This window comes from Lampris incognitus, chromosome 17 (genome assembly GCF_029633865.1).
Source record: "Lampris incognitus isolate fLamInc1 chromosome 17, fLamInc1.hap2, whole genome shotgun sequence".
NCBI lineage: Eukaryota > Metazoa > Chordata > Actinopteri > Lampriformes > Lampridae > Lampris > Lampris incognitus.
In genome coordinates this window covers 4,077,412-4,092,831 of record NC_079227.1, presented here as the reverse complement: position 1 = coordinate 4,092,831, position 15,420 = coordinate 4,077,412, and the positions used below count along the sequence as shown (strand labels likewise).

General features: G+C 50.5%; 1 protein-coding gene across 2 annotated transcripts in view; it reads right to left on the bottom strand.

The window, feature by feature from the left end:
- The window catches only part of fam20cb (FAM20C golgi associated secretory pathway kinase b), a 107,409-nt gene that overhangs the window by 83,828 nt on the left and 8,161 nt on the right, over positions 1-15,420 (bottom strand). For both annotated transcript variants that reach the window (XM_056297121.1, XM_056297120.1), the window contains exon 3: positions 5,312-5,390. In XM_056297121.1, the coding sequence (XP_056153096.1) occupies positions 5,312-5,390 (79 nt within the window). The remainder of the gene's footprint in view (positions 1-5,311; positions 5,391-15,420) is intronic.

Here is a 15,420-nt window from a genome sequence, read left to right as displayed (position 1 = left end):
TTCATCCAGCTCATAACTCAGAACCTCAGAACTCAGAACCTCATAACTATTTTTCATGATGTCTCCCAGTTCATCCAGCTCATAACTCAGAACCTCAGAACTCAGAACCTCATAACTATTTGTCATGACGTCTCCCAGTTCATCCAGCTCATAACTCAGAACCTCAGAACTCAGAACCTCATAACTATTTTTCATGATGTCTCCCAGTTCATCCAGCTCATAACTCAGAACCTCAGAACTCAGAACCTCATAACTATTTGTCATGACGTCTCCCAGTTCATCCAGCTCATAACTCAGAACCTCAGAACTCAGAACCTCATAACTATTTGTCATGACGTCTCCCAGTTCATCCAGCTCATAACTCAGAACCTCAGAACTCAGAACCTCATAACTATTTGTCATGACGTCTCCCAGTTCATCCAGCTCATAACTCATAACCTCATAACTATTTTTCATGACGTCTCCCAGTTCATCCAGCTCATAACTCAGAACCTCAGAACTCAGAACCTCATAACTATTTGTCATGACGTCTCCCAGTTCATCCAGCTCATAACTCAGAACCTCAGAACTATTTGTCATGACGTCTCCCAGTTCATCTAGCTCAGAACTCATAACCTCAGAACTCATAACCTCATAACTCATAAGTTATAACCTCATAACTCATAACCTCAGTCAGTGTCTGTTGTTTTTCCTGTTTTATTTTGAAGTTCACCTGTTTTGTCCTCAGTCCACCCCGTGTAGCCCACACCTGTTCTGCATTCCCTTCTTCGCTCCTCAGCTCTTCTCCTCCCTGGTTTCCTTGTTCCTTTGCCAAACTGTCATCCAGCGTTTCGTTGACTCTCGCTCTACCAGTCTGCCAGTGTTTGAAGTCTTCGTCCCGTTTCCTGGATCGTGTTTCTCTCGCCTGCCCTTCGTCGGATCTGATCTGTTTGCTCGTTTTGACAGAAAACCCCGGTAACTAGAACTTCAGCTTTGACCCTGTTTGATAGACGGCATAACTCAGGAGGTAGAGGGGGTCGTCTAATAGTCACTGGTTCAATCCCTGGCTCCTCCAGAGAGCATGCTGAAGTGTCCTTGAGCAAGACACTGAACCCCTAACGGCACCTTGCATGGCGGCCTCCTCCATCAGTGTATGAATGTGTGTGTAAATGGGTGGATGTGAGACCTACACTGTAAAGCTCTTTGAAATGCAGTCCATTTACCATTTGGCCTGTCTGCCTGCCACTTGTCTGTTTGGTGACCTGTCAGACTGACTTCCTGTGTACTGACCCTGCCTGACCTGACCATTAAACAGTTGCTGGAACCTCCCTGTTTATGGGTTGTGCGTTCAGGTTCTCGTCTGCCAGTTTCCCCGGGTAACGTTACACTACTGCTCTGCCTGTATGACGACGTGACTAATCTGCACTGTGCTGCTGACAAAATATAAATAAACACTGGGGAGGGGGGGGGGTTATGACAGGGTAGAATTCTACACAACAATGGTGGCAGTGATGATTGGGGTGTTGGGGAATGCAATGGCATGTGAGTCACATGATGCAGGTAACACGCACATCCTGCAAACATCCATCAGCTGCTGTCATCTGCAAAATGTTGCATTGTGAAATGTATGACTGCTTCTGTCACCAGTGTTACAGAAAATTCCTCTACATATGGTCTCAAATACATGTTTCTCTTGGATTCAGTTTCTGTACGAGTCCAGCATTTTAAAATGACTCTCGGATAGAGTCCGAGAGTCATTTTAAGAGGGAGAGCGTGAACTTCGAGAGTTCCTAGAGACGGGAAGACAAGACTCGGTTGCTGTGAGGGATCACTTTGAAAACGTGCACCGGGGATGATGAACATCAACCGTCTCTGTCGCCGGCTCGGAGGCAGCATCGCCAGTTGAGCCGTCAATCACAGATTAATGCAGAACTCAGTGGCGTAAATATGGGCAGTGCGGTTGCACTGGGGCCTGTGGGGTGGGGGTCCCGGAAGGGAGAGCGGGCCCTCCAACAACGGTGTTGGGCAGAGAACTTATGCTTATTCGACATAAACTATAAAAACTGTAAATAAACTATAGAAATATTCAATAAAATTAATAATTTATCTTCTTTGGTATTTTTGTCATAAACAGATACGCAATGATAATTGCTGGGTAATATATAGGTTGCCCAATGCTAAGTCTCTATTTGGTCACATGACCATACAGTAACACTAGTTTAGGTGCAAAATCTGAACGTCAACACTGTCGAGCTGAGCACATCTGCAAGCCGAGCGAGCAGTCATGTCGTTCAAACATAGAAGCGGCATTATGAAAACACCACAGGAAAGAACAGAGGAAAAGGTAGCAACGCTCCCTAAACTGGATTCCTTTGCAGTTGCCAGCCCACGGACGAGCCCCTCCTAGCAGCACTGCAGCAGGCTGGCATCAGCACCGCGGCCCTCAGTGGTGTGTCAGCAACAATGCTAACGTTAGGATAGCAAGCTAGATAAAACGTTAGTCCTAAATAACCGTACACACACACACACACACACACACACACACACACACACACACACACACACACAGTCTGACTGATGCTCGCCAGTCATTGCATGATTAGGAAAGCAAACTTGAACAAATTACTTCTACTACCACCACCACTACTACTACTACTACTACTACTACTACTTTTGACTGCTCCTGTTAGGGGGCGCCACAGCGGATCATCCGTTTGCATCTCTTCCTGTCTTCTGCATCTTCCTCTGTCCCACCAGCCACCTGCATGTCCTCCCTCACCACATCCATAAACCTCCTCTTTGGCCTTCCTCTTCTCCTCTTCCCTGGCAGCTCCATATTCAGCATCCTTCTCCCAGTATACCCAGCATCTCTCCCCCACACATGTCCAAACCATCTCCATCTCGCCTCTCTTGCTTTGTCTCCAAACCGTCCAACCTGAGCTGTCCCTCTAATATACTGGTTCCTAATCCTGTCCTTCTTCATCACTCCCAGTGAAAATCTTATCATCTTCAACTTTGCCACCTCCAACAAATTACTTCATTACTGTACTCGAAATACTGTACTGGTATGATGAAGCGGTGTGATGAATCGGTATGATAAAGTGGTGTTATGAGGCAGTATGATGAATCGGTATGATGAAGCAGTATGATGAATCGGTATGATGAAGCAGTATGATGAATCGGTATGATGAATCGGTATGACAAAGCGGTGGGATGAAGCGATGTGATGAATCGGTATGATGAAGTGGTGTTATGAGGCAGTATGATGAAGCAGCAATACGATGAATCGGTATGATGAATCATGTGATGAAGCAGTATGATGAATCGGTATGATGAATCATGTGATGAAGCAGTATGATGAATCGGTATGACAAAGCGGTGGGATGAAGCGATGTCATGAATCGGTATGATGAAGCGGTGTGATGAAGCGGTATGATGAAGCGGTGTGATGAAGCGGTATGATGAAGCAGTATGATGATGAATTGGTATGATGAAGCAGTATGATGATGAATTGGTATGATGAAGCAGTACGATGAACCTGTATGATGAAGCGGTGTGATGAAGCGGTATGATGAAGCGGTATGATGAAGCTGTATGATGAATCGGTATGATGAAGTGGTGTGATGAAGCAGTATGATGAAGCAATATGATGAATCGGTATGATGAATCGCGTGATGAAGCGGTGCGATGAAGCAGTCTCATGAAGCAGTACGATGAATCGGTATGATGAAGCAGTGTGATGAAGCGGTATGATGAAGCAGTGTGATGAAGCGGTGTGATGAAGCGGTGTGATGAAGCGGTGTGATGAAGCGGTGTGATGAAGCGGTGTGATGAAGCGGTGTGATGAAGCGGTGTGATGAAGCGGTGTGATGAAGCGGTGTGATGAAGCGGTATGATGAAGCGGTGTGATGAAGCGGTGTGATGAAGCGGTGTGATGAAGCGGTGTGATGAAGCGGTGTGATGAAGCGGTGTGATGAAGCGGTATGATGAAGCGGTGTGATGAAGCGGTGTGATGAAGCGGTATGATGAAGCGGTGTGATGAAGCAGTGTGATGAAGCGGTGTGATGAAGCGGTGTGATGAAGCGGTGTGATGAGGCAGTGTGATGAAGCGGTGTGATGAAGCGGTGTGATGAAGCGGTATGATGAAGCGGTGTGATGAAGCAGTGTGATGAAGCGGTGTGATGAAGCGGTGTGATGAAGCGGTGTGATGAAGCGGTGTGATGAATCGGTACGATGAAGCAGTATGATGATGAATTGGTATGATGAAGCAGTGTGATGAAGCGGTGTGATGAAGCGGTGTGATGAAGCGGTGTGATGAAGCGGTGTGATGAAGCGGTGTGATGAAGCGGTGTGATGAAGCGGTATGATGAAGCGGTGTGATGAAGCAGTGTGATGAAGCGGTGTGATGAAGCAGTGTGATGATGAATTGGTATGATGAAGCGGTGTGATGAAGCGGTGTGATGAAGCGGTGTGATGAAGCGGTGTGATGAAGCGGTATGATGAAGCGGTGTGATGAAGCGGTATGATGAAGCGATGTGATGAAGCGGTATGATGAAGCAGTGTGATGAAGCGGTGTGATGAAGCGGTGTGATGAAGCGGTGTGATGAAGCGGTATGATGAAGCAGTATGATAAAGCGGTATGATGAAGCGGTGTGATGAAGCAGTGTGATGAAGCGGTGTGATGAAGCGGTGTGATGAAGCGGTGTGATGAAGCGGTGTGATGAAGCAGTGTGATGAAGCGGTGTGATGAAGCGGTGTGATGAAGCGGTGTGATGAAGCGGTGTGATGAAGCGGTGTGATGAAGCGGTGTGATGAAGCGGTGTGATGAAGCGGTGTGATGAAGCGGTGTGATGAAGCGGTGTGATGAAGCGGTGTGATGAAGCGGTGTGATGAAGCGGTGTGATGAAGCGGTGTGATGAAGCGGTGTGATGAAGCGGTATGATGAAGCGGTGTGATGAAGCGGTGTGATGAAGCGGTGTGATGAAGCAGTGTGATGAAGCGGTGTGATGAAGCGGTGTGATGAAGCGGTGTGATGAAGCGGTGTGATGAAGCAGTGTGATGAAGCGGTATGATGAAGCGGTGTGATGAAGCGGTGTGATGAAGCAGTGTGATGAATCGGTGTATAAAGGTATAGAGAGAGAGATATGCTCCATGGTAGGTCACATATTCAAGCAGAGTATAAATCACACTGTTGAGAATCCTCCGTGCCAGAGCTCCACCCCCATTTCAGCATGATAACACAGAACATCTCAGCCTCTGCTGTCCACACAGCCTGACACAGGAAGCAGAAAAGAGGGTGAAAAGCTAACGATGAAACACAACACTGACTTACTTCATGGGTTTAAAGAGCGCCTGTCCGTAGTTCTGGAGAGTCATAATCAGTTTGAGCTGGGTGCCTCCGGACTTCATCGCTGTCGGGGTAAAAAACACAAACAATGTTGTTAGTCTTAGCTATTAGCAGGAACAGATACGCTAAGGTCAATAACTTGCACAAAAAAAAAGAAAGACAACTTTCATAAACATTTTTTCTTGCAACTACACAACCTGACCTGGAGCCCTGCAGCATGGAGGCTCTAAAGGATCTTGCAGCACAAACAATATTAATGACTGATTATTCAGTAACGTCCAACATGGCAGAGTGTGATCACACTGAACACAGCCAGACAAACGTCACCGACAGGAAACGCCGGTTTACATCCTGTCGTTCTCGTGCGTTTGCTGTTGATCTTCGTGAGACCTGAAGATGATGTGCAGAGACACGGTCGTTCAGATAAACCTCTCTCATACGTGGAAACTGGCATGTCCGTGTTGGCTGGCATGCGCTTGCACGTGTGTGTTGGCGTGTGTGTGTTGGCGTGTGTGTGTTGGTGTGTGTGTGTTGGCGTGTGTGTGTTGGCGTGTGTGTGTTGGCGTGTGTGTGTTGGCGTGTGTGTTCTGACTCACGTGTGTTTGCATGCAAGCGTTTGCTCTGGGAGAGAGTGCTGATGTCACTGCGCTTGTTTGATAGGAAGGGAGAGTGAGAGAGGGGGAGGTGAAGGACAAGCGAGCGCTATCCCAGCACTCTCTGTCCCTCTGGTGTTTACTCTCTCTCTCTCTCTCCCTCTGTCTCTCCCTCTCTGCCTGTCTGTCTGCCTCTCGCTTTCTCTCTGCCTGTCTGTCTCTCCCTCTGTCTCTCCCCCTCTGCCTGTCTGTCTGCCTCACTCTCTCTCTCTCTCCCTGTCTGTCTGTCTCCCTCTGTCTGTCCCTCTCTGCCTGTCTCTCTCTCTCTCCCTGTCTGTCTGCCTGTCTCTCTCTCTCTCCCTGTCTGTCTGTCTGTCTCTCTCTCTCTCTCTGTCTCATTGTGTAACATGATATTGTGGGGTGAATGCAGTAAAACCGTGAGACTTGGGGTCTTCAGGTGATTGGGTCACAGCCAAAGCCAAAATTCCACAACACCCATTTTACCCACATGACCACGTCAGACAGTCCTGCACATCTGTCCACGTCCACCCTGCACATCTGCCCACGCCCACCCTTCACATCTGTCCACGTCCACACCGCACATCTGCCCACGTCCACCCTGCACATCTGCCCACGTCCACCCTGCACATCTGCCCACGTCCACCCTGCACATCTGTCCACGTCCACCCTGCACATCTGCCCACGTCCACCCTGCACATCTGCCCACGTCCACCCTGCACATCTGCCCATGTCCACCCTGCACATCTGCCCACGTCCACCCTGCACATCTGCCCACGTCCACCCTGCACATCTGCCCACGTCCACCCTGCACATCTGCCCACGTCCACCCTGCACATGACCACTTCATCTACACGTCTGTGTGTGTGTCTCAGTGTTTGTGTGCCTGCACGTGTTCTGTGGGTGGTTTGCTGCCATATGGGTGTTATTTGTATATGTGTATGTGTGTGTATGTGTGTGATTGTGTGCCTATGTGTGTCTTGTATGGCATGCCAACATCATAGTTTTGTGGGTGGTCTGCCGTGTGTGTGTGTGTGTGCGCACGTGTCTATAAAAGAATGCAATAAACTTGTGTGCACAGTGCACACACATACATGTGCACATGCTGCACAGCGTGTCAGACAAAGAGAAATCAGGTCAATGTGAATTACCAACAGAAACGCACACAGCAAGGTTTTTACACACTGACTGTAAAGAGAATTCATGCAGATGAAAACGCCACACAATTAACACAGCAAACACACATCCGCACACCAAACACACAATTAACACAGCAAACACACATTCAGCACACCAAACACACAAACCCAGACCTGCTAGTGACTTCTGTCACGACACGTAAATCAAGTGCAGACAGTGATGTCACCACACAGCATCCACCAACATCCGGGGCTGGCCCGCGTGCTTCATCACTACCATGGTCATCGACGGCAAAATCAATATTCCGTTTTATGGGGGGAGATGGGACACGGCAGTGGGAAATGGGCACCGCATGTGAAAAACCACAAGCTGTGCAACAGAGCCAGAAACAGCAACACACACAGTACAGGACAATGGGTTGCTATGGTGATGTATTGTTTGCAGGAAAAAATTATATTGTACAAAATTGTTATCTGATTTATATAATTATCTTCAACAACACACACACAAACCACATAATTAACATTGTGTTCTACTTTTTGTAGAAATAAAATACAGCTACCTATTTTAATTATTTTAACTTTGTACAGCAGTGTCATCTGCCGTTGTCTTCATAATCTGACAGTGTGTGATGTCACCGTCCTGTGTGTGTCACTGTCCTGTGTGATGTCACCGTCCTGTGTGTGTCACCATCCTGTGTGATGTCACCATCCTGTGTGATGTCACTGTCCTGTGTGATGTCACTGTCCCCTTCCTGTGTGTGTCACCATCCTGTGTGATGTCACCATTCTGTGTGATGTCACTGTCCTGTGTAATGTCACCATCCTGTGTGATGTCACTGTCCTGTGTGATGTCACTGTCCCCTTCCTGTGTGATTTCACCATCCTGTGTGATGTCACTGTCTTGTGTAATTTCACCATCCTGTGTGATGTCACTGTCTTGTGTAATTTCACCATCCTGTGTGATGTCACTGTCTTGTGTAATTTCACCATCCTGTGTGATGTCACTGTCTTGTGTAATGTCACCATCCTGTGTGATGTCACTGTCCTGTGTGATGTCACTGTCCCCTTCCTGTGTGATGTCACTGTCCTGGGTGATGTTACCATGCTGTGTGATGTCACTGTCCTGGGTGATGTCACCATCCTGGGTGATGTCACCATCCTGGGTGATGTCCCCGTCCTGTGTGATGTCACCATCCTGTGTGATGTCACTGTCTTGTGTAATGTCACCATCCTGTGTGATGTCACTGTGCCCTTCCTGTGTGATTACACCATCCTGTGTGATATCCCCGTCCTGAGTGATGTCCCCATCCTGTGTGATGTCACCATCCTGGGTGATGTCACCGTCCTGGGTGATGTCACCGTCCTGGGTGATGTCACCATCCTGTGTGATGTCACTGTCTTGTGTAACGTCACTGTCTTGTGTAATGTCACTGTCCCCTTCCTGTGTGATGTCACCATCCTGTGTGATGTTACCATGCTGTGTGATGTCACTGTCCTGGGTGATGTCACCATCCTGGGTGATGTCACCATCCTGGGTGATGTCACCGTCCTGTGTGATGTTACCGTCCCGGGTGATGTCCCCGCCCTGGGTGATGTCACCATCCTGTGTGATGTCACTGTGCCCTTCCTGTGTGATGTCACCATCCTGTGTGATGTCCCCGTCCTGTGTGATGTCACCATCCTGTGTGATGTCCCCGTCCTGTGTGATGTCACCATCCTGTGTGATGTCACTGTCTTGTGTAATGTCACCATCCTGTGTGATGTCACTGTGCCCTTCCTGTGTGATGTCACCATCCTGTGTGATGTCCCCGACCTGAGTGATGTCACCATCCTGTGTGATGTCACCATCCTGGGTGTTGTCACCGTCCTGGGTGATGTCACCGTCCTGGGTGATGTCACCATCCTGTGTGATGTCACTGTCTTGTGTAACGTCACTGTCTTGTGTAATGTCACTGTCCCCTTCCTGTGTGATGTCACCATCCTGTGTGATGTTACCATGCTGTGTGATGTCACTGTCCTGGGTGATGTCACCGTCCCGGGTGATGTCACCATCCTGGGTGATGTCCCCGTCCTGGGTGATGTCACCATCCTGGGTCATGTCACCATCCTGTGGTCATCTACAACATGACGTGTCCACCTGAACGCAGCAGCTAGCTCTGTCTCTTCTACGCCCACTGCAGCGTCAGAGCATGTGACTTACAGCTAGCTTGGCAAGATGTCTAAAAAGGCAATTGTTAATTAGCTGATTAATTAACAATAACAGCAACTATGAGCAATTTACTTTTAATAGTCTAAGGCCGCAATGTATTTACTTTGATTATTGCACAGTCGATGCTCTCCTGTCGCAGCGAAGGTACTTGCTGCTGAATATCAAAGCCCAAAAAAAGGTACCGGGGACAGCCGTCGTTACATCCACCCTCTCTGCTGCAGATGGAGGTTTTGTTGTCGACGGTAAACGCTGCTTAAATTGGGTTAAGTGTGTAATAGAGCCACGTCGTTCTGTCCTCAGGCAGAGATAATAAGCATCTGCTGTAGGCCTCTGTTGGTATTGTGCCCTGGGCCGGCGCTACGGCTCTGTAATTACCGGGCCAGCATGCATTTAACCGGCCTGAGAACTGCTGCTAGCATCCACCCTGGACGAGAGACACAGAGCTAGCAAGACAGATAGACAGACAGAGAGAGCGTCTTTTAGGTGCGAACAGAGGAGACGGTTTCTATGAACGGCTAATTCCAGTCCCTTCTTTAAGTATTTAATCTTGGCTGCGGGGCGAAGGCCTCTTTGTTACCGTCTAATAAACCTGAAATCCACTATCAGTCCTCCAGCGAGAGCGTGCGTGACCTTGAGTCGAAAACACTCCAGGAATGTGGGAGCCGAGCCGAGCCGAGCCAACACCCGAGTCCAACACCAAGAGGAGGACACCCAGCACAAGTGGCCTGGCATGGATCTCACTGATGGCTACAACGCAACACCGGCTCCCACTGGATCTGGATCTGGTCCGTGTTCTGGTCCTGGTTCTGGTCCCGGGCCAAGGACTTAATAAACAATGCCAGGCCGGCCATGTGCTTACTAATAAAATGAGTGTCCACAAGCTATGTGATTTGGATCACATAAAACATAAAAAGCAGGTGTTTCTTCAGAGGCCGGTTGTATTCTGAACAGATGTGGCTTTGTTGTGCTGCACTAAGCCTCAAGTTATTCAAGACTCGTGAGCATCTAAAACACTGATTCATAAATGAGTAGCAGGGCACTTGCAAGCTCCCACAACAAACTCCACAACATTAAGATGTCTTGGAAATGTTAATAACAATATATATTTATTTTCTAGCTAAACTTAGCCTCTTGCTAACAGCACTGATGAGACTGGACTGCCTGAACCAGCGGTGTCCAACCCGGCTCCTGGAGAGCTACCCTCCTGCCAGTTTTCACTCCAACCCCGATTTAACACATCTGATTCAATTAATCAAGGTCTTGGTCTGCAGGTCATTAGCAGAATCAGGTGTGTTAAATCAGGGTTGGAGTGAGAAAGGGCAGGACGGTAGCTCCCCAGGAGCAGGGTTGGACGCCACTGGCCTGACCCAAAAGGTTTTCCCAACCTGGATCAATTTGGACCAACCTGGACCATTCGGGACTTTGAGTCTAAACTTAACATCCAGCCTTGTCATGCTGTTATTAAGAATTGTTTAACAAAAATAAGCCAGTTATTAGTTTATATGCTAAGGCAATGAAGTGTGTCATAAGAGCTTATAAGTGTCCTATTAATCACTACTTACAGCTGCTCATTATAAAGCCTGAACCAAGAGTCCAACTTACTGGACACTTGGCCGCCGCGTTGCCTCCAGACAACCCCTAATTGTGTGTGTGTGTGTGTGTGTGTGTGTGTGTGTGTGTGTGTGTGTGTGTGTGTGTGTGTGTGTGTGTGTGTGTGTTACACAGTGTATAGTTACATACATGCACATGTACAGCAACATGACCAGCTGAGAGGCCTTCTGCTCATCACAACCCGGCACGAGCTCGCAGTAAAAACATCAGCTGTCAAATCCCTGACGCCGTCATACGTCACCTATCAGTTAATGAGAAATCAGGAACGCGTAACCTAGCAACACAACAGCGGCCACAGAAATCTGGGGGCGAAGCAATGCCTCCTGGGTAATGTGGCTGAAGTTCACTCTCCGTTGTACTGTACCTTTTACAGTCTTGCTCGCCGGCAGAGAGACCGCTGATACCGGCAGAGAGAGGGCTGATACCGGCAGAGAGACCGGTGATACCGACAGAGAGAGGGCTGATACCGGCAGAGAGACCGGTGATACCGACAGAGAGAGGGCTGATACCGGCAGAGAGACCGGTGATACCGACAGAGAGAGGGCTGATACCGGCAGAGAGACCGGTGATACCGGCAGAGAGACCGCTGATACCGGCAGAGAGAGGGCTGATACCGGCAGAGAGACCGCTGATACCAGCAGAGAGAGGGCTGATACCGGCAGAGAGACCGCTGATACCGGCAGAGAGAGGGCTGATACCGGCAGAGAGACCTCTGATATCGGCAGAGACCTCTGATACCGGCAGAGAGAGGGCTGATACCGGCAGAGAGACCGGTGATACCAGCAGAGAGAGGGCTGATACCGGCAGAGAGACCGCTGATACCGGCAGAGAGAGGGCTGATACCGGCAGAGAGACCGCTGATACCGGCAGAGAGAGGGCTGATACCGGCAGAGAGACCTCTGATACCGGCAGAGAGAGGGCTGATACCGGCAGAGAGACCGCTGATACCGGCAGAGAGAGGGCTGATACCGGCAGAGAGACCGCTGATACCGGCAGAGAGAGGGCTGATACCGGCAGAGAGACCTCTGATACCAGCAGAGAGAGGGCTGATACCGGCAGAGAGAGGGCTGATACCGGCAGAGAGAGGGCTGATACCGGCAGAGAGACCTCTGATACCGGCAGAGAGAGGGCTGATACCGGCAGAGAGACCTCTGATACCAGCAGAGAGAGGGCTGATACCGGCAGAGAGAGGGCTGATACCGGCAGAGAGACCTCTGATACCGGCAGAGAGACCTCTGATACCGGCAGAGAGACCGCTGATACCGGCAGAGAGACCACTGATACCGGCAGAGAGACCGCTGATACCGGCAGAGAGACCACTGATACCGGCAGAGAGACCGCTGATACCAGCAGAGAGACCGCTGATACCGGCAGAGAGACCACTGATACCGGCAGAGAGACCGCTGATACCGGCAGAGAGACCGCTGATACCGGCAGAGAGAGGGCTGATACCGGCAGAGAGACCGCTGATACCGGCAGAGAGACCGCTGATACCGGCAGAGAGAGGGCTGATACCGGCAGAGAGACCACTGATACCGGCAGAGAGACCGCTGATACCGGCAGAGAGAGGGCTGATACCGGCAGAGAGACCACTGATACCGGCAGAGAGACCACTGATACCGGCAGAGAGAGGGCTGATACCGGCAGAGAGAGGGCTGATACCGGCAGAGAGACCACTGATACCGGCAGAGAGACCGATGATAGCGGCAGAGAGAGGGCTGATACCGGCAGAGAGACCACTGATACCGGCAGAGAGAGGGCTGATACCGGCAGAGAGAGGGCTGATACCGGCAGAGAGACCGCTGATACCGGCAGAGAGACCGCTGATACCGGCAGAGAGAGGGCTGATACCGGCAGAGAGACCGCTGATACCGGTAGAGAGACCGCTGATACCGGCAGAGAGAGGGCTGATACCGGCAGAGAGACCGCTGATACCGGCAGAGAGAGGGCTGATACCGGCAGAGAGACCACTGATACCGGCAGAGAGACCGCTGATACCGGCAGAGAGAGGGCTGATACCGGCAGAGAGACCACTGATACCGGCAGAGAGACCACTGATACCGGCAGAGAGAGGGCTGATACCGGCAGAGAGAGGGCTGATACCGGCAGAGAGACCACTGATACCGGCAGAGAGACCGATGATAGCGGCAGAGAGAGGGCTGATACCGGCAGAGAGACCACTGATACCGGCAGAGAGAGGGCTGATACCGGCAGAGAGAGGGCTGATACCGGCAGAGAGACCGCTGATACCGGCAGAGAGACCGCTGATACCGGCAGAGAGAGGGCTGATACCGGCAGATAGACCACTGATACCTGCATAGAGACCGCTGATACCGGCAGAGAGAGGGCTGATACCGGCAGAGAGACCACTGATACCGGCAGAGAGACCACTGATACCGGCAGAGAGAGGGCTGATACCGGCAGAGAGAGGGCTGATACCGGCAGAGAGACCACTGATACCGGCAGAGAGACCGATGATAGCGGCAGAGAGAGGGCTGATACCGGCAGAGAGACCACTGATACCGGCAGAGAGAGGGCTGATACCGGCAGAGAGAGGGCTGATACCGGCAGAGAGACCGCTGATACCGGCAGAGAGACCGCTGATACCGGCAGAGAGAGGGCTGATACCGGCAGAGAGACCGCTGATACCGGTAGAGAGACCGCTGATACCGGCAGAGAGAGGGCTGATACCGGCAGAGAGACCGCTGATACCGGTAGAGAGACCACTGATACTGGCAGAGAGAGGGCTGATACCGGCAGAGAGAGGGCTGATACCGGCAGAGAGACCGCTGATACCGGTAGAGAGACCGCTGATACCGTCAGAGACCTCTGATACCGGCAGAGAGAGGGCTGATACCATCAGAGAGACCGCTGATACCGTCAGAGAGACCGCTGATACCGTCAGAGAGACCTCTGATACCGGCAGAGAGACCGCTGATACCGTCAGAGAGACCTCTGATACCGGCAGAGAGACCGCTGATAGAAGACTGGAGTTCCTCACAGATTTCCCATCGAAGAGCGCCGCTCCGCCATAGCTAGCTTGAGCACAGCCGCCATGTCGTCGTTTGCCGTTTCCTGTTCTGTTTTCCATTTCTTCTTCTTCTTCTTCTTCTTCTTCTTCTTCTTTTTTGAGAGAGGCGATTTTTTAGGAGTAACGGGTTGGCGACCTTGACTTCTGCGTTTAGCTGAAGAACCGTGGCACATTACTTCGAATCGGCAGACTAAGTCTCTGATGCTGCTTTTCTGTATATGCTGGAGGAAAGTTCCTACATACCGCTCTGCCGCCATCTTGGCCCTCAGCGCGTAGGAATCGCCAAGTTCACGCTCCGCCCATTCGGCTAATAGTCTGCCTGTCCGTCATACCAGTAGCCCCGCCCCCTCGACGCCCCCAACGGTGAAAAACCCAACAAACCCTGACTCACATGAAACAGAATGGACCGGAGAGAACTGTGGTCGCTTGGGGTGACTGGCCTGGCAAGGTGAAGGGATGTAATGTTCCCTCCATATCCGAACCGCTGACCCTGCTCCCAGGGTCGCGGGGGTGCTGGAGCCTATCCCAGCAGTCACTGGGCGGCGGGCGGGGAGACACCCTGGACAGGCCGCCAGGCCATCACAGGGCCACACACACACATTCACACCTAGGGACAATTTAATATGGCTGAGTCACCTGACCTACATGTCTTTGAGTCACCTGACCTACATGTCTTTGAATCACCTGACCTACAGGTCTTTGAGTCACCTGACCTACATGTGTTTGAGTCACCTGACAAGCATGTGTTTGAGTCACCTGACCTACAGGTCTTTGAGTCACCTGACCTACATGTCTTTGAGTCACCTGACCTACAGGTCTTTGGTGCACCTGACCTACAGGTCTTTGAGTCACCTGACCTACATGTGTTTGAGTCACCTGACCTACAGGTCTTTGAGTCACCTGACCTACATGTCTTTGAGTCACCTGACCTACAGGTCTTTGAGTCACCTGACCTACAGGTCTTTGGTGCACCTGACCTACATGTCTTTGAGTCACCTGACCTACAGGTCTTTGAGTCACCTGACCTACATGTCTTTGAGTCACCTGACCTACATGTCTTTGAGTCACCTGACCTACAGGTCTTTGAGTCACCTGACCTACAGGTCTTTGAGTCACCTGACCTACAGGTCTTTGGACTGTGGGAGGAAACCGGAGCCCCCGGAGGAAACCCACACAGACACGGGGAGAACATGCAAACTCCACGACCTGGGGCGACCCCCAAGGTTGGACTACCCCGAGGCTCGAACCCAGGACCTTCTTGCTGCGAGGCGGCCGCGCTGACCACTCGGACGTAGTGTTAAGTTATTAAATTGTGTTTTTAGCCATGCAAGGTTCGCTGTCAATATGAAAAGAGGAAAGCTGAGGTGTGGGATAGTTTTAGGAGTATAAAGGAAAGAGATGTTAATATGCTCCTACCCTGTTACTTGTTATTACCACTTACTGTGTTCACTCATTAAAAAAAAATCTCTTTCTTGCACTTTTACTTTAGC